Source organism: Toxotes jaculatrix, chromosome 17, assembly GCF_017976425.1.
Source record: "Toxotes jaculatrix isolate fToxJac2 chromosome 17, fToxJac2.pri, whole genome shotgun sequence".
Lineage (NCBI taxonomy): Eukaryota > Metazoa > Chordata > Actinopteri > Toxotidae > Toxotes > Toxotes jaculatrix.
The window spans coordinates 7,672,034-7,696,794 of record NC_054410.1 but is presented as its reverse complement, the minus strand read 5'-3'; the positions used below and the strand labels follow the sequence as shown (position 1 = coordinate 7,696,794).

The window sequence follows — 24,761 nt, the reverse complement described above, 5'->3', positions numbered from 1 at the left end:
GAAAGCACTCGTGTGCTTGAATAAATGTACTTAATTAGACATTTACTTGAACTGTCACATACAGATTATTTAAGTTATTCCCTCCGAATGTTAACATTTATACCACTGGTGTTAGGGTTATTTTTGCCTACAGCCTGCTGGAGGACTCCTCTGCCCCACAATGCACCTTGATTGTAATGTTTTGGTGACGTCACGCGTAGCTGGAGGGGAAAGCAGCCAGTGGGTTGGGTGGGCTGGGCTGTGGTTCTGCTCTCGGCGTCTTACGCTGCAAATAACAACAATAACATCGTTTAAAGCTAACAGACGGATACACAAACAACCCAGAATGAGTTAGAGGCTGCACTTCGTGCGTGCCAGGTAGGTTGGTGTGTTTTTGCCGTTCGCTTTTTGGCAGTCCTCGCCCGGCTGCTAGGCTGCGCTTTGTTGCTGTACAGCTAGCTTAGCTTGCGGGGCTAACGGGCTGTCGTCTGTCTGACTGGCGCCTCCGAGGCGCCAGTGGACGGCCAATAAAACCGCCTGTTGATGGCCTGTTAGCCACAGCAAACAACCAGGCCTCCAGTCAGTGAGGTTTACTGAGAGGGAGTTGCTGATGGCTGGGAATGTTCAAAGACTATACGTAAAAACAGTGACATTGGCATTTATGGTGTAAGCTTGCTAACCGAATTTGTATTATGTGCATATTGTCAGTGCTACAGTAACTGCTAGCCTGCAGAGGGACAGCTACAGGAAAGCAAATGTTACTTTAAAGCCGTTAGAGGTGTTTAGCTTGTTAATCAACAACGTAACAATTATTATATTACGTTAAGGTAAAGACATTTAGCTCTTTAAACTGACAGTGTAAGTAAATTTCTGCTGGTTGTCTTTGACATGTCTGCAGTTTATTTGATAATCAGTAATGTGTATCAAATGAACGTTTGACAAAGACAAACAGAGGACTCTTTGGGTCCAGCCATTATAAGTTGTAGCTTCCTTTCTGTCTGAAGCCTTGGCAGGGATCATCAGAAAACATAGATGGGCTAAATGTAATTATCCTCTTTGCAAGAGTGTACTCGTTTGAACTCTCACTGGCTCCTCTTCCCTCCCTGTCAGTGCACTGAAACATGGGTCGTTGCAGTGTCCATGTCCTTCTGCTGCTCTTGCTGCAGGCCCTGCAGACATCAGCTGAGGGCTCAGGTACTGTGCTCAACTGCCTCTCCACTCCATATTTCCATACAGTTTGCAGACTGCGATACGTCTTGTCAGTTGCCAGTTCTTTGTGTGCACGCACATCGATCATGAGTATACGGCTAGTAGGTGTTCACTTTTAGTGAGTATTGTCAAAAAAAAAGATGTAGGCATCACCCATCTCAGTGGCCGCAGAGAGTAGTTCCATGCATTGGCTGTATCCACAGTAACTGGGATTTGTTTCATGCATGAAGTTAACTTGCATTGCACTGTTTGGGAAACTCCTATCCAGTTGTAACAACTTGCTGCTCCATTTTGCAAGATGGACAACTTACTAGTTAATGTGTGAGTGAGAAACTTGGTGAGACAGAAGTCTTTCTGTTGGTTGCTGTCTTTTATAAATCCAGTGTGTATGTGTTTCTTTGTTCTGTGGAACAGCCCGAGTGTATGGTGAACTCATATCATCTCCTCCACAGATGGACAGTTGGTGTGTCTGTGTGATAGCCCTACATGCCCCCAGGTCACTCGCTGCCAAGGAACGCGGTGCTTCTCCTCTGTCAAAGTGGAAAACAGCGGGATGGTGTTTGAGCATGGCTGCCTGAATGGGCCAGAGAAAATCCGTTTACATTGCTCCACAGCTCCGTCCTTCCACCAGGCCATTTTCTGCTGCTCTGAGTACATGTGCAATGGCAACACAACCAGGAGTTCTCTGATGTCTCTGCTTCCATCAGGTAGGTGGGAAGCAGCTCATAACATGTTTGATTTCAGCAAGGATGTAATTTGTCAAATAGAGTAATCATGTTCTATAACTGACCATAAGATATTCTGACAGTAGACAAGACGTGTCACTTTCTAATTTTTTTCCTTTTATCAACTCTGTCTACTTCCTCTCTACCCTTGCCCTCAGAAGGCGAGCCTGCAGGTGAACCAGTTCGGTATCGTGTTGAGACCTTAGCTCTCTTTGTACTCGGTCCGGTGGTGGTTCTGGCTCTGCTGTCTGTAGTGTCAGTGCTGGCCTGCAGGAGGCTCCACCATGGCCGTCTGCAGAGGCTGCAGGAATTTGACACCGAGCAGGGAGCCATAGATGGCCTCATCTCCTCCAATGTGGGAGACAGCACTTTAGCGGTAAGAATAACGAGTGGGTCTTGTTGACAGCATGAAAAGGGATTCACATAAAATGAAAGAAAGATTCCTTGTCACATTTTGTGTTCACTCCCTACCTTAACACTCTGTACATCCGTATTGATGAGCTTTTTTTTTTTTGCTCTGAGAATTAATTTTCAGTCATTTCAGTTTTGCTGACCTTAATTTACCTGCATCGTCCTTTAGCTTTCTGACAAAGTTTTTTTAGTGTCTACAAATTGAAGAGAATTTGATGCCGAATACAGTTATTTATGGCTTGTTATGGTTTAAATGTTATATGTTTGAGTAACATTAACATTTTCTTTGTCCATTGTTTTCTAGTTGGTTAACAGTCCTTTCCTTTTATTTTTCAGTGGTAAAATCTGTCATCTTCCAATTCTAATTGATATTTGCAATGTGCATTTACCATAAAATTTAACTAGCGGAACTTGCAAGCACTCTGATTTTCATTCCAAGATTTGTGATTAGTGTATTATTTTTTCACGGCCACCTCTGAAAAAAAGTACACAATGTTTTGATCCAAGTTGATGCTGAAAAGCCTTGCACCCACAAGTGTAGTGTGTGTAACAATGATCCTAAACTGTCTCTGTCTCTCTCTCTCTGTCTCCAGGACCTGTTGGCCCACTCATGTACATCAGGTAGTGGTTCAGGTCTTCCCTTCCTTGTCCAGAGAACTGTGGCCAGGCAGATCAGTCTGGTGGAGTGTGTAGGTACGTAAAACAGGATTGGACTCAGGCTCTTCTGATTGAGAAACTCATTGGTTTATTTATTGGCTGATTTAATTAGAGCAGTACTGTGGAAACTTATCAAAATATTTATATAGCAACAACTAAATAAAATCATACAAACATAAATCCAAAAGTACCTTACATCACATTAAAACTGTGGTTGCACAGAAAGCAAATTCTCTTCAATAGTTTCCTAGTAATCAGGAAAAAGGAAAGTACATTCACACAGAAAGTCAGACTTGCGTCATTCACACATGCAGACTCCAGTCCTTCATGCTCAGTTTCACTTTGCTGTTCATATCAGTATTTTTGAATGACAGCTCATATCTATTCTGGTTTATGACCCTTATTAAGATACAAATCTGACAGCAGAGTCAAACAAATGATGACAGTGTAACAATAATAGATCGCGTTTTTTTTTGTTTTTTTGTTTTTTTAGTTTTAAGTAACTTGAAAACCACAAACCACCTGTTATTTCTCTTTTCATTCTTGTGTGTCCTTGACCATACTGTGTAAAATTACAACACTTGTCTTAAGTTGGTGATGTAAGATTTATTCATTGCCATGGCAACTCTGACAAATTTCAATTTGAGTGATCAAATAAAAGTATGTAGGTCAGATGCCTTGGGATCCTGTTGTGTTCCACAGTATGATACGGTACAGTTTGTACTAGTTTGAAATTGAAAAAATGTGGTTTCGTGCTTCTTTGGACTGTTGATGTGGAAACATCAAATCATGTCATAGCTACTTCAGCTACAACATGAATGTAGCCAGAAAATAATATGGAAATACACCAAAAGCACGTCAAATGTAAATATGCAGACATTGTCAACCATTTTAAAACACATATATCTGTATATTCTTTTTCTCACTTCCTCTTTCGTCCTTCTTTTTCAGGCAAGGGAAGGTATGGAGAGGTGTGGCGGGGTCAGTGGCAGGGGGAGAACGTGGCTGTTAAGATTTTCTCCTCGAGAGATGAAAAGTCCTGGTTCAGAGAGACAGAGATCTACAACACAGTGCTGCTAAGACACGAAAACATACTGGGTGAGTCTGTCGCACATAAATGTGAGGTCTTGCTGACAAAAGGGAAAAAATGGGAAGAAGGATGATTGAGAAAAAACACCTTTCTCTTGCTCAGATACTTTCTGATCCAGTCTTTCACCACTGGATTTGTTCCCGTCAGTTTTTGCGTTGTTACAAAGAATACGTTTGAGCTTCGTAGGCAAACAGCTGCACTGATGTGGTTATCTGATCTTCAGTACATGTTATGCTTGAATTACTTGAAATGAATATTTCTTTTCAAGGTAAATGCATCTGTTGTCAAATGCATATGAGTGCTTTCCACTTTGTGTCCAGCATGCTTTAATGTCCTTGCATTCTTACCACCTTTTATGTTTTAAAGCACTGATACATAAGAGAGTGAATGCAATTTAAAAAAAACATGTGCAACAAATTCTAACACAATTCATCAAAACAATTCAATAATAATAATAATAATAATCTCTCCTCTCTCCTCTCAGGCTTCATGGCGTCTGACATGACCTCTCGGAACTCCAGCACCCAGCTGTGGCTCATCACCCACTATCATGAGAACGGTTCGCTTTATGACTACTTGCAGCGAGTTGCCGTGGAAACGTCAGAGGGCCTAGCGATGGCCGCATCAATAGCCTGCGGCCTCGTGCACCTGCACACAGAAATCTTCGGCACAGAGGGGAAACCAGCCATCGCACACCGAGACCTGAAGAGCAAAAACATCCTGGTCACAAAGGAGCTGCGCTGCTGCATTGCAGACCTGGGTCAGTCATGTTTCTACTGCTTTATCTCCTTTATATGCTTCTTCTTGGGTTTCCGGAGTTTTAGGTCCTTATTTCAATATTTTGTCCAGGGCTTCAATCACACTTTAGTCATAAGTGGCACAGGGGCTACCTGCTCAAACCACTAACATGACCAGCAATAAATTAAACATTAACACTTCTTAAAGTAACATTAAACACAAAATATTTACATTTGTCTGTTTTAAAAAGTTGATTCAGTATTAAGTTATATTTAGTTTTTAGTTTATATTTAGTAATAAGTATTTTGGGGGTTTTTTTTCTGTCTTTGCAAAGATATCCTGTGGAGTTTCCACTGTAAACAATGTTCCTTACTAAAATGCATTGTGTGTATCCTTAAGGGCAAACAATGTACTGAAGGCAAATACTACCCCAAAGCATATTTTTAATGCTTTGAAACCTGCATTGTTTATATGGGACTGCGGTGTTCTTTTCCTCTTATTTTGATGCATTGCAGAGTATCTCTCTGTCTGTCAGTCCTCGTTTACCTGGTGTGTCACCACAATTTCACAATTTCAGGACAGATCTTTTGGAAGTCTTACTACAACATCGCACATTTCTTGCATGTTACAGGGCTGGCTGTGACCCACTTCCAGGCAGACAACCTGCTGGATGTGGGCAACAATCCGAAGGTTGGCACCAAGCGCTACATGGCACCTGAAGTGCTGGACGAGACCATTCAAACAGACTGCTTTGATGCCTACAAGAGAGTGGACATCTGGGCTTTTGGACTGGTGCTGTGGGAGATAGCGAGACGTACATACAGCAACGGTGAGTACATTTCAGCTTGGAAAATCTTATTTTTGGAATCAGCTTCAGGCCCCAAGTTTAGATTGTATTTGCTAAAATTCTGTCATGTCAATTTCTCTTTCCAGGTATTGTTGAGGAATACAAGCCTCCATTCTATGATCAGGTGCCCAACGACCCCAGCTTTGAGGACATGAGGAAGGTGGTGTGTGTGGAGCAGCAGAGGCCTTTCATTCCCAACCGCTGGTTCTCTGATCCTGTGAGTAATAATTTTTTTTTATACACTTTATTTACCCATTCATAGAAAATACCATTCCTGCTCCTCTTTTATGGCAAAATATTGGTCAGCTGTGGTAAAGTAACCACTTAAAAAATATCCTTAAATAGGAGTTATGACTAAAATTTCAGTGTCTGTTGATCAACCAAAGTTGCATAAAAATGAATGGTTCTAACTTAGTAATCTACGCATTAATTGATAGTGAAATAATTAGTTGCAGCTCTGCTCCTTACCTTCTCGAACTTTTCGAGTTGTTCTGGAGGACAGTTAAAAGGTTAACAGGATAGCCTCTTTCATTAAAGTATTTGGATGTTGACGATGCAAATTCTAAACATCTGTTTTGTACTTTTATGAGCTTGTTATGGTGTTACCCCATGGATATTTACAGCTGCAATTGCAAAGTGATAAACAAGCTAACATATTGGTACGCTTGTGAGGTAGCAGTACCCTGATAATACCCACGACTCCTTTTTACATCTAAAAGCACCTGCCGCCACATTTCTTCTCACTGTGAGTGTTTCACTGCATGACTCTCATCTTCACTGTTTCTTTCTTCCTTCCTCTGTCAGACTCTCTCTGCCCTGGTAAAACTGATGAAGGAGTGTTGGTACCAGAACCCCTCAGCCAGGCTAACGGCACTGCGCATCAAGAAGACCCTGGACAAGATTCACAGCTCTCTGGAGAAGGGTAAGGAGTCGTGAGAGGGAGAGGAGTTTCAGAGGCAGCTGCTGTCAGGGATCGGCTTAAAAGAAGAACCATGCGTTAGTTAATGAGAAAGGGCGATGAGGGGGACTGACAGAGGACCAGAGGAAAACAGCGTCATGTGTCATCCAGCCTCATCCTTCTCTTGCTCTCTCACTTTCCCTTCCTGTCTCGGCCTTCCCCCGACATCCCTCTCTCTCTCTCTGACTTGAAGCCCACACAGACATTTGGACTTGTCCTGTCTGAAAAAGCCAGCCTTTGCTTCAGGACACAAACCCGTTGCCAATGTGTTCACACTGACCCGAACTGTGGACTGTTACTGAGTGTGAAGAACATGGGTGGCATATTGTAGTACCCCATCCCAAAGCTTTAACGCCCATTTAAGACTGCTCTGGGTTCAGAGCACATGAAACACAACATACTGAGAGTCTCTTACAGTCCAATCCACAATCTCTCAGTTCCCCAGCCGGTGGTTTCGGCATGCGGTCGTGGCATTCTGCTCAGAGACAATCGGAAATATTTCACTCATTAAGCTTTATCACAACATGCCAACTATCACCACACACACACACACACACACACAGAGTACACACTGCAAAACACAAGTACATTCATTACAAAAGGAAAAGAGCCAATAGAAACAAAATTTTTAAACTTTTTTTTAATATAGTATAATATTTATGTATTAAATCTTCACTGCTACCACACTACTGAGGCTCTGTAAGACTGATATACGATGGCGCGTGATACTGACTGTATACATATATAGGCACTGACTCTACTGGACTTTCTGTACCCACACTGTCATTATTGGAGCTAGTAGGAAATTACTTGTTGAGAAATAATGTTGAGCTTGTTTTGTGGTATGGAAAAACACAGGATGTAACACTTCAGATATTACATGTTAATCCTGATGGTTCCTGGAGTAGACACAACATAAGTACCTGACAGTAGGAGTTAGTTTGTATCTTATAATAAGAAAATGACATTAACTGATCCTCTCTGTCTGGCATACTTCATAAACTCACTGTGGCAGATCTAAAAAAAAGTCTTCTGTGCAAGCAGAGAGGAATCAAGGAAGACCTGTTTGTGATAGAGCTGATTTTTTTTCTTGTTTCATTTAAGATACTGGAGGTGAAATCTTTTCTGTAGTGAGCTGGGCCTCCATTAACTTCTCTCCTTTATCATGCCACACTATACAAGTTGCCTGAGCAATGGGAAAAAAACACTCTGTCTTCATTTGGAAACTGTTTCAACATTCATTTTAAAACTGGTACACAGTTGCCTAGGTGTGCAGTTACAAATGAATTTGTTCACAAATGCTGGGTTTGTTTTGGAAAAAAAATGTTGCTTTGTCTTTTTTATATGTAATAAAACATTTACTGCATACTTGCTTAACTATTGGCTGGCCTGTGTTATAATTTTAGAAAACATTTTGACAAGTAAAATATTCAAGAACAGACTAAAACAATAGTCAGGTGGTCGATTGGACACGTTTTGCTTAGCGTAGTGTTTCCTCCTGTTGCTACTGGCCATTAAGTGATCCCTTCCGATGTGCTCCCAGTGTAAATGATGGGGGACAAAATCCAGTCCTCCTTCTGTGCACAAATGTATTCCAAAGTGACATTAATAAGTCCAGTGGGTGCACATACTCCAGAGTTACAGTACAAAACACAAAGGGTGGATTGATTGATTGATTGATTTTTAAATGATTAACATGAGCAAAACCTGTTTCCCACCTGATTATTGTTTAAAGACATATTTGAAAAATGGTGAACCTATCTTTTAAACCTTTGACCTGCAGCTGGTGAGCAGCACATTTCTCCACACAGGTGTCAGGAGTCCTCATGTAGTAAATACACTCAGATGCTGGACTCTACTATGTGGGCTTCAATTTAAATGCCGAACATGTGGACTCTGACATAAACAGAGCTGACCACCAGTTACAGATTGTAGCCTTAAGTAATTACACAATTTAAAATGTTCAAGACTTAAAAGTACATTCTCTGTCTGCCCTCTAGTGGCTTCTAGCAACCTTTCCAACATCGACAGTCAACCCATCAGAATCATTCTCAGCAATACTGAAAAATATGTTCTATGCTTTTCATCTATGTCACAAAGTGTCCTTTGTTTAAGATCTAAAACTTATTAGATTTTCTGTGGAGTAAGGACTGGATCAGACTGAGGCCACTGAGTAGCAGAGGTAGTTGATAATGTTTAGCAGTAACTTCACTCTGAACATTTTGAGTCCAGAGACTGCCATAAAGACAGCAGCTTGTTGACATGAACGTTCCTCTGAAAGTAATGCTTTGTTCACATGAAAATGAAACTACTACTCAAAGTTTTGGGAGTATGTTTGTGGGTTGCCTGGCAAATGCGGTTTCTTGTGCAAAACCTGCAGCTCTGCACTAAATGTGTGAAAAAGGTATTATGGCAAAGAGCATGCAATGCCATAAAAACCATGTGACAATCAGGCTGTAGACAAAGCTTCTGAAAGTTCTCTACATACAATAGCACCTACCCCGCAGCAGTGAGACAGTTTGGGTCATTTCATGTTGTCTGGTAAAGTCTTGTATGGGTTGAGAATGCCTTTAGGGTCCAGCATGGTCTTGATGTTCCCCATCAGAGCCACAGCCTGGCTGGGTTTACTGTAGTAGATGTAGTTCCTTTTCTTCAGGCCTAGTCCATGCTCAGCACTGATGCTCCCCTGACAGCTGGCTGTCCACTCGTAGACAAACGGCTCGATGGCAGCGAGGAGAGAAGGGTCTTTGGCAGGAGAGGTGATGTTTAAGTGAAGGTTGCCATCACCTATGGGGCGAGATCAGAAAGGTAAAGGGTGTTCAGTTAGGGTGAAAATAATGGTCAAAATTAACGTTTTTACATGATGTCAGGTTGCAGATTGCACTGTTAGATGCCAAGAAATCACAGCTCATTCTTGCAGGCCACCATTGCCCTCCTGATGTACAGGCTTTTTAAATCTCTTTCCATCCTCTGGTCTTACCTACGTGTCCGTATCCCACTACACTCTTGGCCTGGCCCCCCAGGTGCTCCCTCATGTCTGTCACCAGCTGGTAGATCCGCTCCACCGGAAGTGAGATGTCATACTTATAGGTGAAGCCATCGTGAGTCAGCGCCTCCGTGACTCGTTCACGCATCGACCACAGAGCCTGCACAGTTTGAAGCGGCAAAGTTGATTACATCATCATCATCATTCATGGCCTATTTTGAAACCTTATTATACTATGACCATTTTTATGACATTTTGAGGTAAAAAAAATTGACTTTTTTTGGTTGGCCGATTTTGACGCCTTACTATACTATGATGTTTTTCAAGACATTTGGAGGTGAAAAATTTTTTTGACTTTTTTTGGCCGATTTTGACGCCTTACTATACTATGATGTTTTTTATGACATTTTGAGCTCAAAAAAATTTTTGACTTTTTTTGGCCGATTTTGACGCCTTACTATACTATGACGTTTTTTATGACAAAAAAGTGAAAAAAAAAAAAGTTGATTTTTTTTTGGCCGATTTTGACGCCTTTATATAGTATGACGTTTTTTATGACATTTTGAGGTCAAAAAATTTTTTGACTTTTTTTGGCCGATTTTGACGCCTTACTATACTATGACGTTTTTTATGACATTTTGAGGTCCAAAAAAATTTTGACTTTTTTTGGCCGATTTTGACGCCTTACTATACTATGACGTTTTTTATGACATTTTGAGGTCAAAAATTTTTTTGACTTTTTTTGGTCGAAAAAAACGCCTTACTATACTATGACGTTTTTTATGACATTTTGAGGTCCAAAAAAATTTTGACTTTTTTTGGCCAAAAAAAACGCCTTACTATACTATGATGTTTTTTATGACATTTTGAGGTAAAAAAAAATTCTGACTTTTTTTGGCCGATTTTGACGCCTTACTATACTATGACGTTTTTTATGACATTTTGAGGTCCAAAAAAATTTTGACTTTTTTTGGTCGAAAAAAACGCCTTACTATACTATGACGTTTTTTATGACATTTTGAGGTCAAAAAATTTTTTGACTTTTTTTGGCCGAAAAAAACGCCTTACTATACTATGACGTTTTTTATGACATTTTGAGGTCAAAAAAAAATTTGACTTTTTTTGTCCGATTTTGACGCCATACTATACTATGACGTTTTTTATGACATTTTGAGGTCAAAAAAAATTTTGACTTTTTTTGGCCGATTTTGACACCTTACTATACTATGACGTTTTTTATGACATTTTGAGGTCAAAAAAATTTTTGACTTTTTTTGGCCGATTTTGACGCCTTACTATACTATGACGTTTTTTATGACATTTTGAGGTCAAAAAAATTTTTGACTTTTTTTGGCCGAAAAAAATGCCTTACTATACTATGACGTTTTTTATGACATTTTGAGGTCAAAAAAATTTTTGACTTTTTTTGGCCGATTTTGACGCCTTACTATAGTATGACGTTTTTTATGACATTTTGAGGTCAAAAATTTTTTTGACTTTTTTTGGCCGATTTTGACGCCTTACTATACTATGACATTTTTTATGACATTTTGAGGTCCAAAAAAATGTTGACTTTTTTTGGCCGATTTTGACACCTTACTATACTATGACGTTTTTTATGACATTTTGAGGTCAAAAAAAATTTTGAGTTTTTTTGTCCGATTTTGACGCCTTACTATACTATGACGTTTTTTATGACATTTTGAGGTCCAAAAAAATTTTGACTTTTTTTGGTCGAAAAAAACGCCTTACTATACTATGACGTTTTTTATGACATTTTGAGGTTTTTTTGGCCGATTTTGACGCCTTACTATACTATGACGTTTTTTATGACATTTTGAGGTCAAAAAATTTTTTGACTTTTTTTGGCCGATTTTGACGCCTTACTATACTATGACGTTTTTTATGACATTTTGAGGTAAAAAAATTTTTTGACTTTTTTTGGCCGATTTTGACGCCTTACTATACTATGACGTTTTTTATGACATTTTGAGGTCAAAAAATTTTTTGACTTTTTTTGGCCGATTTTGACGCCTTACTATACTATGACGTTTTTTATGACATTTTGAGGTCAAAAAATTTTTTGACTTTTTTTGGTCGAAAAAACGCCTTACTATACTATGACGTTTTTTATGACATTTTGAGGTCAAAAAATTTTTTGACTTTTTTTGGCCGATTTTGACGCCTTACTATACTATGACGTTTTTTATGACATTTTGAGGTCAAAAAATTTTTTGACTTTTTTTGGCCGATTTTGACGCCTTACTATAGTATGACGTTTTTTATGACATTTTGAGGTCAAAAATTTTTTTGACTTTTTTTGGCCGATTTTGACGCCTTACTATACTATGACATTTTTTATGACATTTTGAGGTCCAAAAAAATTTTGACTTTTTTTGGCCGATTTTGACACCTTACTATACTATGACGTTTTTTATGACATTTTGAGGTCAAAAAAAATTTTGAGTTTTTTTGTCCGATTTTGACGCCTTACTATACTATGACGTTTTTTATGACATTTTGAGGTCCAAAAAAATTTTGACTTTTTTTGGTCGAAAAAAACGCCTTACTATACTATGACGTTTTTTATGACATTTTGAGGTTTTTTTGGCCGATTTTGACGCCTTACTATACTATGACGTTTTTTATGACATTTTGAGGTCAAAAAATTTTTTGACTTTTTTTGGCCGATTTTGACGCCTTACTATACTATGACGTTTTTTATGACATTTTGAGGTAAAAAAATTTTTTGACTTTTTTTGGTCGAAAAAAACGCCTTACTATACTATGACGTTTTTTATGACATTTTGAGGTCAAAAAATTTTTTGACTTTTTTTGGCCGATTTTGACGCCTTACTATACTATGACGTTTTTTATGACATTTTGAGGTCAAAAATTTTTTTGACTTTTTTTGGCCGATTTTGACGCCTTACTATACTATGATGTTTTTTATGACATTTTGAGGTCAAAAATTTTTTTGACTTTTTTTGGTCGAAAAAAACGCCTTACTATACTATGACGTTTTTTATGACATTTTGAGGTCAAAAAATTTTTTGACTTTTTTTGGCCGATTTTGACGCCTTACTATACTATGACGTTTTTTATGACATTTTGAGGTCAAAAAAAATTTGGACTTTTTTTGGCCGATTTTGACGCCTTACTATACTATGACGTTTTTTATGACATTTTGAGGTCAAAAAATTTTTTGACTTTTTTTGGCCGAAAAAACGCCTTACTATACTATGACGTTTTTTATGACATTTTGAGGTCAAAAAATTTTTTGACTTTTTTTGGCCGATTTTGACGCCTTACTATACTATGACGTTTTTTATGACATTTTGAGGTCAAAAAATTTTTTGACTTTTTTTGGTCGAAAAAAACGCCTTACTATACTATGACGTTTTTCATGACATTTTGAGGTCAAAAAATTTTTTGACTTTTTTTGGCCGATTTTGACGCCTTACTATACTATGACGTTTTTTATGACATTTTGAGGTCAAAAAATTTTTTGACTTTTTTTGGTCGAAAAAAACGCCTTACTATACTATGACGTTTTTTATGACATTTTGAGGTCAAAAATTTTTTTGACTTTTTTTGGCCGATTTTGACGCCTTACTATACTATGACGTTTTTTATGACATTTTGAGGTCAAAAAATTTTTTGACTTTTTTTGGCCGATTTTGACGCCTTACTATACTATGACGTTTTTTATGACATTTTGGGGTCAAAAAGAATTTGGACTTTTTTTGGCCGAAAAAAACCCCTTACTATACTATGACGTTTTTTATGACATTTTGAGGTCAAAAAATTTTTTGACTTTTTTTGGCCGATTTTGACGCCTTACTATACTATGACGTTTTTTATGACATTTTGAGGTCAAAAAATTTTTTGACTTTTTTTGGTCGAAAAAAACGCCTTACTATACTATGACGTTTTTTATGACATTTTGAGGTCAAAAAAATTTTTGACTTTTTTTGGTCGAAAAAAACGCCTTACTATACTATGACGTTTTTTATGACATTTTGAGGTCAAAAAATTTTTTGACTTTTTTTGGCCGATTTTGACGCCTTACTATACTATGACGTTTTTTATGACATTTTGAGGTCAAAAATTTTTTTGACTTTTTTTGGCCGAAAAAAACGCCTTACTATACTATGACGTTTTTTATGACATTTTGAGGTCGAAAAATTTTTTGACTTTTTTTGGCCGAAAAAAACGCCTTACTATACTATGACGTTTTTTATGACATTTTGAGGTCAAAAAAAATTCTGACTTTTTTTGGCCGATTTTGACGCCTTACTATACTATGACGTTTTTTATGACATTTTGAGGTCCAAAAAAATTTTGACTTTTTTTGGTCGAAAAAAACGCCTTACTATACTATGACGTTTTTTATGACATTTTGTGGTCAAAAAATTTTTTGACTTTTTTTGGCCGAAAAAAACGCCTTACTATACTATGACGTTTTTTTATGACATTTTGAGGTCAAAAAAAAATTTGACTTTTTTTGTCCGATTTTGACGCCATACTATACTATGACGTTTTTTATGACATTTTGAGGTCCAAAAAAAATTTTGACTTTTTTTGGCCGATTTTGACACCTTACTATACTATGACGTTTTTTATGACATTTTGAGGTCAAAAAAAATTTTGACTTTTTTTGGCCGATTTTGACGCCTTACTATACTATGACGTTTTTTATGACATTTTGAGGTCAAAAAATTTTTTGACTTTTTTTGGCCGATTTTGACGCCTTACTATACTATGACATTTTTTATGACATTTTGAGGTCCAAAAAAATTTTGACTTTTTTTGGCCGATTTTGACACCTTACTATACTATGATGTTTTTTATGACATTTTGAGGTCAAAAAAAATTTGGAATTTTTTTGGCCGATTTTGACGCCTTACTATACTATGACGTTTTTTTATGACATTTTGAGGTCAAAAATTTTTTTGACTTTTTTTGGCCGAAAAAAACACCTTACTATACTATGACGTTTTTTATGACATTTTGAGGTCAAAAAATTTTTTGACTTTTTTTGGCCGATTTTGACGCCTTACTATACTATGACGTTTTTTATGACATTTTGAGGTCAAAAAAATGTTTGACTTTTTTTGGCCGAAAAAAAAACGCCTTACTATACTATGACGTTTTTTATGACATTTTGAGGTCAAAAAATTTTTTGACTTTTTTTGGCCGAAAAAAACGCCTTACTATACTATGACGTTTTTTATGACATTTTGAGGTCCAAAAAAATTTTGACTTTTTTTGGTCGAAAAAAACACCTTACTATACTATGACGTTTTTTATGACATTTTGAGGTCAAAAATTTTTATGACTTTTTTGGCCGATTTTGACGCCTTACTATACTATGACGTTTTTTATGACATTTTGAGGTCAAAAAAATTTTTGACTTTTTTTGGCCGATTTTGACGCCTTACTATACTATGACGTTTTTTATGACATTTTGAGGTCAAACATTTTTTTGACTTTTTTTGGCCGAAAAAAACACCTTACTATACTATGACGTTTTTTATGACATTTTGAGGTCAAAAATTTTTTTGACTTTTTTTGTCCGATTTTGACGCCTTACTATACTATGACGTTTTTTATGACATTTTGAGGTCAAAAATTTTTTTGACTTTTTTTGGTCGAAAAAAACGCCTTACTATACTATGACGTTTTTTATGACATTTTGAGGTCAAAAAGAATTTTGACTTTTTTTGGCCAAAAAAAACCGCCTTACTATACTATGACGTTTTTTATGACATTTTGAGGTCAAAAATTTTTTTGAATTTTTTTGGCCGATTTTGACGCCTTACTATACTATGATGTTTTTTATGACATTTTGAGGTCAAAAAATTTTTTGACTTTTTTTGGTCGAAAAAAACGCCTTACTATACTATGACGTTTTTTATGACATTTTGAGGTCAAAAAATTTTTTGACTTTTTTTGGCCGAAAAAAACGCCTTACTATACTATGACGTTTTTTATGACATTTTGAGGTCAAAAAAAATTTGGACTTTTTTTGGCCGATTTTGACGCCTTACTATACTATGACGTTTTTTATGACATTTTGAGGTCAAAAAATGTTTTGACTTTTTTTGGTCGAAAAAACGCCTTACTATACTATGACGTTTTTCATGACATTTTGAGGTCAAAAAATTTTTTGACTTTTTTTGGCCGATTTTGACGCCTTACTATACTATGACGTTTTTTATGACATTTTGAGGTCAAAAAATTTTTTGACTTTTTTTGGTCGAAAAAAACGCCTTACTATACTATGACGTTTTTTATGACATTTTGAGGTCAAAATTTTTTTTGACTTTTTTTGGCCGATTTTGACGCCTTACTATACTATGACGTTTTTTATGACATTTTGAGGTCAAAAATTTTTTTGACTTTTTTTGGCCGATTTTGACGCCTTACTATACTATGACGTTTTTTATGACATTTTGAGGTCAAAAATTTTTTTTGACTTTTTTTGGTCGAAAAAAACGCCTTACTATACTATGACGTTTTTTATGACATTTTGAGGTCAAAAAAAATTTTGACTTTTTTTGGTCGAAAAAAACGCCTTACTATACTATGACGTTTTTTATGACATTTTGGGGTCAAAAAGAATTTTGACTTTTTTTGTCCGATTTTGACGCCATACTATACTATGACGTTTTTTATGACATTTTGAGGTCCAAAAAAAATTTTGACTTTTTTTGGCCGATTTTGACACCTTACTATACTATGACGTTTTTTATGACATTTTGAGGTCAAAAAAAATTTGGACTTTTTTTGGCCGATTTTGACGCCTTACTATACTATGACGTTTTTTATGACATTTTGAGGTCCAAAAAAATTTTGACTTTTTTTGGCCGATTTTGACACCTTACTATACTATGACGTTTTTTATGACATTTTGAGGTCAAAAAAAATCTGGACTTTTTTTGGCCGATTTTGACGCCTTACTATACTATGACGTTTTTTATGACATTTTGAGGTCAAAAATTTTTTTGACTTTTTTTGGCCGAAAAAAACACCTTACTATACTATGACGTTTTTTATGACATTTTGAGGTCAAAAAATTTTTTGACTTTTTTTGGCCGATTTTGACGCCTTACTATACTATGACGTTTTTTATGACATTTTGAGGTCAAAAAAATGTTTGACTTTTTTTGGCCGAAAAAAAACGCCATACTATACTATGATGTTTTTTATGACATTTTGAGGTCAAAAAATTTTTTGACTTTTTTTGGCCGAAAAAAACGCCTTACTATACTATGACGTTTTTTATGACATTTTGAGGTCCAAAAAAATTTTGACTTTTTTTGGTCGAAAAAAACACCTTACTATACTATGACGTTTTTTATGACATTTTGAGGTCAAAAAATTTTTTGACTTTTTTTGGCCGATTTTGACGCCTTACTATACTATGACGTTTTTTATGACATTTTGAGGTCAAAAAATTTTTTGACTTTTTTTGGTCGAAACAAACGCCTTACTATACTATGACGTTTTTTATGACATTTTGAGGTCAAAAAATTTTTTGACTTTTTTTGGCCGATTTTGACGCCTTACTATACTATGACGTTTTTTATGACATTTTGAGGTCAAAAAATTTTTTGACTTTTTTTGGTCGAAAAAAACGCCTTACTATACTATGACGTTTTTTATGACATTTTGAGGTCAAAAAAATTTTTGACTTTTTTTGGCCAAAAAAAACGCCTTACTATACTATGACGTTTTTTATGACATTTTGAGGTCAAAATTTTTTTTGACTTTTTTTGGCCGATTTTGACGCCTTACTATACTATGATGTTTTTTATGACATTTTGAGGTCAAAAATTTTTTTGACTTTTTTTGGTCGAAAAAAACGCCTTACTATACTATGACGTTTTTTATGACATTTTGAGGTCAAAAAAAATTTGGACTTTTTTTGGCCGATTTTTACGCCTTACTATACTATGACGTTTTTCATGACATTTTGAGGTCAAAAAATTTTTTGACTTTTTTTGGCCGATTTTGACGCCTTACTATACTATGACGTTTTTTATGACATTTTGAGGTCAAAAAATTTTTTGACTTTTTTTGGTCGAAAAAAACGCCTTACTATACTATGACGTTTTTTATGACATTTTGAGGTCAAAAATTTTTTTGACTTTTTTTGGCCGATTTTGACGCCTTACTATACTATGACGTTTTTTATGACATTTTGAGGTCAAAAAATTTTTTGACTTTTTTTGGCCGATTTTGACGCCTTACTATACTATGACGTTTTTTATGACATTTTGAGGTCAAAAAATTTTTTGACTTTTTTTGGCCGAAAAAAACGCCTTACTATACTATGACGTTTTTTATGACATTTTGAGGTCAAACATTTTTTTGACTTTTTTTGGCCGAAAAAAACACCTTACTATACTATGACGTTTTTTATGACATTTTGAGGTCAAAAAATTTTTTGACTTTTTTTGGCCGATTTTGACGCCTTACTATACTATGACGTTTTTTATGACATTTTGAGGTCAAAAAATTTTTTTGACTTTTTTTGGTCGAAAAAAACGCCTTACTATACTATGACGTTTTTTATGACATTTTGAGGTCAAAAAAAATTTTGACTTTTTTTGGTCGAAAAAAACGCCTGACTATACTATGACGTTTTTTATGACATTTTGGGGTCAAAAAGAATTTTGACTTTTTTTGGCCGAAAAAAACCCCTTACTATACTATGACGTTTTTTATGACATTTTGAGGTCAAAAAATTTTTTGACTTTTTTTGGCCGATTTTGACGCCTTACTATACTATGACGTTTTTTATGACATTTTGAGGTAAAAAAATTTTTTGACTTTTTTTGGTCGAAAAAAACGCCTTACTATACTATGACGTTTTTTATGACATTTTGAGGTCAAAAAATTTTTTGACTTTTTTTGGCCGATTTTGACGCCTTACTATACTATGACGTTTTTTATGACATTTTGAGGTCAAAAAATTTTTTGACTTTTTTTGGCCGATTTTGACGCCTTACTATACTATGACGTTTTTTATGACATTTTGAGGTCAAAAAATTTTTTGACTTTTTTTGGTCGAAAAAAACGCCTTACTATACTATGACGTTTTTTATGACATTTTGAGGTCAAAAAAAATTTTGACTTTTTTTGGTCGAAAAAAACGCCTTACTATACTATGACGTTTTTTATGACATTTTGAGGTCAAAAAATTTTTTGACTTTTTTTGGCCGATTTTGACGCCTTACTATACTATGACGTTTTTTATGACATTTTGAGGTCAAAAATTTTTTTGACTTTTTTTGGCCGAAAAAAACGCCTTACTATACTATGACGTTTTTTATGACATTTTGAGGTCGAAAAATTTTTTGACTTTTTTTGGTCGAAAAAAACGCCTTACTATACTATGACGTTTTTTATGACATTTTGAGGTCAAAAAATTTTTGACTTTTTTTGGCCGAAAAAAAACGCCTTACTATACTATGACGTTTTTTATGACATTTTGAGGTCAAAAAAATTTTTGACTTTTTTTGGCCAAAAAAAACGCCTTACTATACTATGACGTTTTTTATGACATTTTGAGGTCAAAAAAATTTTTGACTTTTTTTGGCCAAAAAAAACGCCTTACTATACTATGACGTTTTTTATGACATTTTGAGGTCAAAATTTTTTTTGACTTTTTTTGGCCGATTTTGACGCCTTACTATACTATGATGTTTTTTATGACATTTTGAGGTCAAAAAATTTTTTGACTTTTTTTGGTCGAAAAAAACGCCTTACTATACTATGACGTTTTTTATGACATTTTGAGGTCAAAAAAAATTTTGACTTTTTTTGGTCGAAAAAAACGCCTTACTATACTATGACGTTTTTTATGACATTTTGAGGTCAAAAAAAATTTGGACTTTTTTTGGCCGATTTTGACGCCTTACTATACTATGACGTTTTTTATGACATTTTGAGGTCAAAAAATTTTTTGACTTTTTTTGGTCGAAAAAACGCCTTACTATACTATGATGTTTTTTATGACATTTTGAGGTCAAAAAATTTTTTGACTTTTTTTGGCCGATTTTGACGCCTTACTATACTATGACGTTTTTTATGACATTTTGAGGTGAAAAAATTTTTTGACTTTTTTTGGTCGAAAAAAACGCCTTACTATACTATGACGTTTTTTATGACATTTTGAGGTCAAAAAATTTTTTGACTTTTTTTGGCCGATTTTGACGCCTTACTATACTATGACGTTTTTTATGACATTTTGAGGTCAAAAAATTTTTTGACTTTTTTTGGCCGAAAAAAACGCCTTACTATACTATGACGTTTTTTATGACATTTTGAGGTCAAAAAAAATTCTGACTTTTTTTGGCCGATTTTGACGCCTTACTATACTATGACGTTTTTTATGACATTTTGAGGTCCAAAAAAATTTTGACTTTTTTTGGTGGAAAAAAACGCCTTACTATACTATGATGTTTTTTATGACATTTTGAGGTCAAAAATTTTTTTGACTTTTTTTGGCCGAAAAAAACGCCTTACTATACTATGACGTTTTTTATGACATTTTGAGGTCCAAAAAAAAATTTGACTTTTTTTGTCCGATTTTGACGCCATACTATACTATGACGTTTTTTATGACATTTTGAGGTCCAAAAAAAATTTTGACTTTTTTTGGCCGATTTCGACACCTTACTATACTATGACGTTTTTTATGACATTTTGAGGTCAAAAAAAATTTTGACTTTTTTTGGCCGAAAAAAACGCCTTACTATACTATGACGTTTTTTATGACATTTTGAGGTCAAAAAAAATTTTGACTTTTTTTGGCCGATTTTGACGCCTTACTATACTATGACGTTTTTTATGACATTTTGAGGTCAAAAATTTTTTTGACTTTTTTTGGCCGAAAAAAACACCTTACTATACTATGACGTTTTTTATGACATTTTGAGGTCAAAAAATTTTTTGACTTTTTTTGGCCGATTTTGACGCCTTACTATACTATGACGTTTTTTATGACATTTTGAGGTCAAAAAAATGTTTGACTTTTTTTGGCCGAAAAAAAAAACGCCTTACTATACTATGACGTTTTTTATGACATTTTGAGGTCAAAAAATTTTTTGACTTTTTTTGGTCGAAAAAAACGCCTTACTATACTATGACGTTTTTTATGACATTTTGAGGTCAAAATTTTTTTTGACTTTTTTTGGCCGATTTTGACGCCTTACTATACTATGACGTTTTTTATGACATTTTGAGGTCAAAAATTTTTTTGACTTTTTTTGGCCGATTTTGACGCCTTACTATACTATGACGTTTTTTATGACATTTTGAGGTCAAAAATTTTTTTTGACTTTTTTTGGTCGAAAAAAACGCCTTACTATACTATGACGTTTTTTATGACATTTTGAGGTCAAAAAAAATTTTGACTTTTTTTGGTCGAAAAAAACGCCTTACTATACTATGACGTTTTTTATGACATTTTGGGGTCAAAAAGAATTTTGACTTTTTTTGTCCGATTTTGACGCCATACTATACTATGACGTTTTTTATGACATTTTGAGGTCCAAAAAAAATTTTGACTTTTTTTGGCCGATTTTGACACCTTACTATACTATGACGTTTTTTATGACATTTTGAGGTCAAAAAAAATTTGGACTTTTTTTGGCCGATTTTGACGCCTTACTATACTATGACGTTTTTTATGACATTTTGAGGTCCAAAAAAATTTTGACTTTTTTTGGCCGATTTTGACACCTTACTATACTATGACGTTTTTTATGACATTTTGAGGTCAAAAAAAATCTGAACTTTTTTTGGCCGATTTTGACGCCTTACTATACTATGACGTTTTTTATGACATTTTGAGGTCAAAAATTTTTTTGACTTTTTTTGGCCGAAAAAAACACCTTACTATACTATGACGTTTTTTATGACATTTTGAGGTCAAAAAATTTTTTGACTTTTTTTGGCCGATTTTGACGCCTTACTATACTATGACGTTTTTTATGACATTTTGAGGTCAAAAAAATGTTTGACTTTTTTTGGCCGAAAAAAAACGCCTTACTATACTATGATGTTTTTTATGACATTTTGAGGTCAAAAAATTTTTTGACTTTTTTTGGCCGAAAAAAACGCCTTACTATACTATGACGTTTTTTATGACATTTTGAGGTCCAAAAAAATTTTGACTTTTTTTGGTCGAAAAAAACACCTTACTATACTATGACGTTTTTTATGACATTTTGAGGTCAAAAAATTTTTTGACTTTTTTTGGCCGATTTTGACGCCTTACTATACTATGACGTTTTTTATGACATTTTGAGGTCAAAAAATTTTTTGACTTTTTTTGGTCGAAACAAACGCCTTACTATACTATGACGTTTTTTATGACATTTTGAGGTCAAAAAATTTTTTGACTTTTTTTGGCCGATTTTGACGCCTTACTATACTATGACGTTTTTTATGACATTTTGAGGTCAAAAAATTTTTTGACTTTTTTTGGTCGAAAAAAACGCCTTACTATACTATGACGTTTTTTATGACATTTTGAGGTCAAAAAAATTTTTGACTTTTTTTGGCCAAAAAAAACGCCTTACTATACTATGACGTTTTTTATGACATTTTGAGGTCAAAATTTTTTTTGACTTTTTTTGGCCGATTTTGACGCCTTACTATACTATGATGTTTTTTATGACATTTTGAGGTCAAAAATTTTTTTGACTTTTTTTGGTCGAAAAAAACGCCTTACTATACTATGACGTTTTTTATGACATTTTGAGGTCAAAAAAAATTTGGACTTTTTTTGGCCGATTTTTACGCCTTACTATACTATAACGTTTTTCATGACATTTTGAGGTCAAAAAATTTTTTGACTTTTTTTGGCCGATTTTGACGCCTTACTATACTATGACGTTTTTTATGACATTTTGAGGTCAAAAAATTTTTTGACTTTTTTTGGTCGAAAAAAACGCCTTACTATACTATGACGTTTTTTATGACATTTTGAGGTCAAAAATTTTTTTGACTTTTTTTGGCCGATTTTGACGCCTTACTATACTATGACGTTTTTTATGACATTTTGAGGTCAAAAAATTTTTTGACTTTTTTTGGCCGATTTTGACGCCTTACTATACTATGACGTTTTTTATGACATTTTGAGGTCAAAAATTTTTTTGACTTTTTTTGGCCGAAAAAAACGCCTTACTATACTATGACGTTTTTTATGACATTTTGAGGTCAAACATTTTTTTGACTTTTTTTGGCCGAAAAAAACACCTTACTATACTATGACGTTTTTTATGACATTTTGAGGTCAAAAAATTTTTTGACTTTTTTTGGCCGATTTTGACGCCTTACTATACTATGACGTTTTTTATGACATTTTGAGGTCAAAAAATTTTTTTGACTTTTTTTGGTCGAAAAAAACGCCTTACTATACTATGACGTTTTTTATGACATTTTGAGGTCAAAAAAAATTTTGACTTTTTTTGGTCGAAAAAAACGCCTGACTATACTATGACGTTTTTTATGACATTTTGGGGTCAAAAAGAATTTTGACTTTTTTTGGCCGAAAAAAACCCCTTACTATACTATGACGTTTTTTATGACATTTTGAGGTCAAAAAATTTTTTGACTTTTTTTGGCCGATTTTGACGCCTTACTATACTATGACGTTTTTTATGACATTTTGAGGTCAAAAAATTTTTTGACTTTTTTTGGTCGAAACAAACGCCTTACTATACTATGACGTTTTTTATGACATTTTGAGGTCAAAAAATTTTTTGACTTTTTTTGGCCGATTTTGACGCCTTACTATACTATGACGTTTTTTATGACATTTTGAGGTCAAAAAATTTTTTGACTTTTTTTGGTCGAAAAAAACGCCTTACTATACTATGACGTTTTTTATGACATTTTGAGGTCAAAAAAAATTTTGACTTTTTTTGGTCGAAAAAAACGCCTTACTATACTATGACGTTTTTTATGACATTTTGAGGTCAAAAAATTTTTTGACTTTTTTTGGCCGATTTTGACGCCTTACTATACTATGACGTTTTTTATGACATTTTGAGGTCAAAAAATTTTTTGACTTTTTTTGGCCGAAAAAAACGCCTTACTATACTATGACGTTTTTTATGACATTTTGAGGTCGAAAAATTTTTTGACTTTTTTTGGTCGAAAAAAACGCCTTACTATACTATGACGTTTTTTATGACATTTTGAGGTCAAAAAATTTTTGACTTTTTTTGGCCGAAAAAAAACGCCTTACTATACTATGACGTTTTTTATGACATTTTGAGGTCAAAAAAATTTTTGACTTTTTTTGGCCAAAAAAAACGCCTTACTATACTATGACGTTTTTTATGACATTTTGAGGTCAAAAAAATTTTTGACTTTTTTTGGCCAAAAAAAACGCCTTACTATACTATGACGTTTTTTATGACATTTTGAGGTCAAAATTTTTTTTGACTTTTTTTGGCCGATTTTGACGCCTTACTATACTATGATGTTTTTTATGACATTTTGAGGTCAAAAAATTTTTTGACTTTTTTTGGTCGAAAAAAACGCCTTACTATACTATGACGTTTTTTATGACATTTTGAGGTCAAAAAAATTTTTGACTTTTTTTGGTCGAAAAAAACGCCTTACTATACTATGACGTTTTTTATGACATTTTAAGGTCAAAAAAAATTTGGACTTTTTTTGGCCGATTTTGACGCCTTACTATACTATGACGTTTTTTATGACATTTTGAGGTCAAAAAATTTTTTGACTTTTTTTGGTCGAAAAAACGCCTTACTATACTATGATGTTTTTTATGACATTTTGAGGTCAAAAAATTTTTTGACTTTTTTTGGCCGATTTTGACGCCTTACTATACTATGACGTTTTTTATGACATTTTGAGGTCAAAAAATTTTTTGACTTTTTTTGGTCGAAAAAAACGCCTTACTATACTATGACGTTTTTTATGACATTTTGAGGTCAAAAAATTTTTTGACTTTTTTTGGCCGATTTTGACGCCTTACTATACTATGACGTTTTTTATGACATTTTGAGGTCAAAAAATTTTTTGACTTTTTTTGGCCGAAAAAAACGCCTTACTATACTGTGACGTTTTTTATGACATTTTGAGGTCAAAAAAAATTCTGACTTTTT

General features: G+C 34.3%; 2 protein-coding genes across 5 annotated transcripts in view; one reads left to right on the top strand and one right to left on the bottom strand.

Moving 5' to 3' along the window:
- Positions 1–212: 212 nt before the first annotated feature.
- acvr1l (activin A receptor, type 1 like) lies at positions 213–7,991 on the top strand. Of its 3 annotated transcripts, none has more exons than XM_041060221.1 (10): positions 213–357; positions 1,090–1,173; positions 1,641–1,895; positions 2,075–2,289; positions 2,918–3,017; positions 3,933–4,079; positions 4,556–4,831; positions 5,441–5,638; positions 5,743–5,873; positions 6,461–7,991. In XM_041060221.1, the coding sequence occupies exons 2-10, from the start codon at positions 1,101–1,103 to the stop codon at positions 6,590–6,592; spliced, it is 1,527 nt and encodes a 508-aa protein (XP_040916155.1). In that variant the 5' UTR covers positions 213–357; positions 1,090–1,100; the 3' UTR covers positions 6,593–7,991. The 3 variants fall into 3 exon arrangements, with proteins under 3 accessions (XP_040916155.1, XP_040916154.1, XP_040916156.1); XM_041060220.1 differs by having other exon boundaries at positions 2,072–2,289; XM_041060222.1 differs by lacking the exon at positions 1,090–1,173 and having other exon boundaries at positions 2,072–2,289.
- A 134-nt stretch (positions 7,992–8,125) lies between these two features.
- d2hgdh (D-2-hydroxyglutarate dehydrogenase) overlaps positions 8,126–24,761 on the bottom strand; it is a 37,001-nt gene continuing 20,365 nt past the window's right edge. For both annotated transcript variants that reach the window (XM_041060218.1, XM_041060219.1), the window contains exons 9-10: positions 9,595–9,760; positions 8,126–9,401 (exon numbers count right to left, since the gene is read on the bottom strand). In XM_041060218.1, coding sequence (XP_040916152.1) covers positions 9,139–9,401; positions 9,595–9,760 — 429 coding nt within the window. In that variant the 3' untranslated portion in view covers positions 8,126–9,138. The remainder of the gene's footprint in view (positions 9,402–9,594; positions 9,761–24,761) is intronic.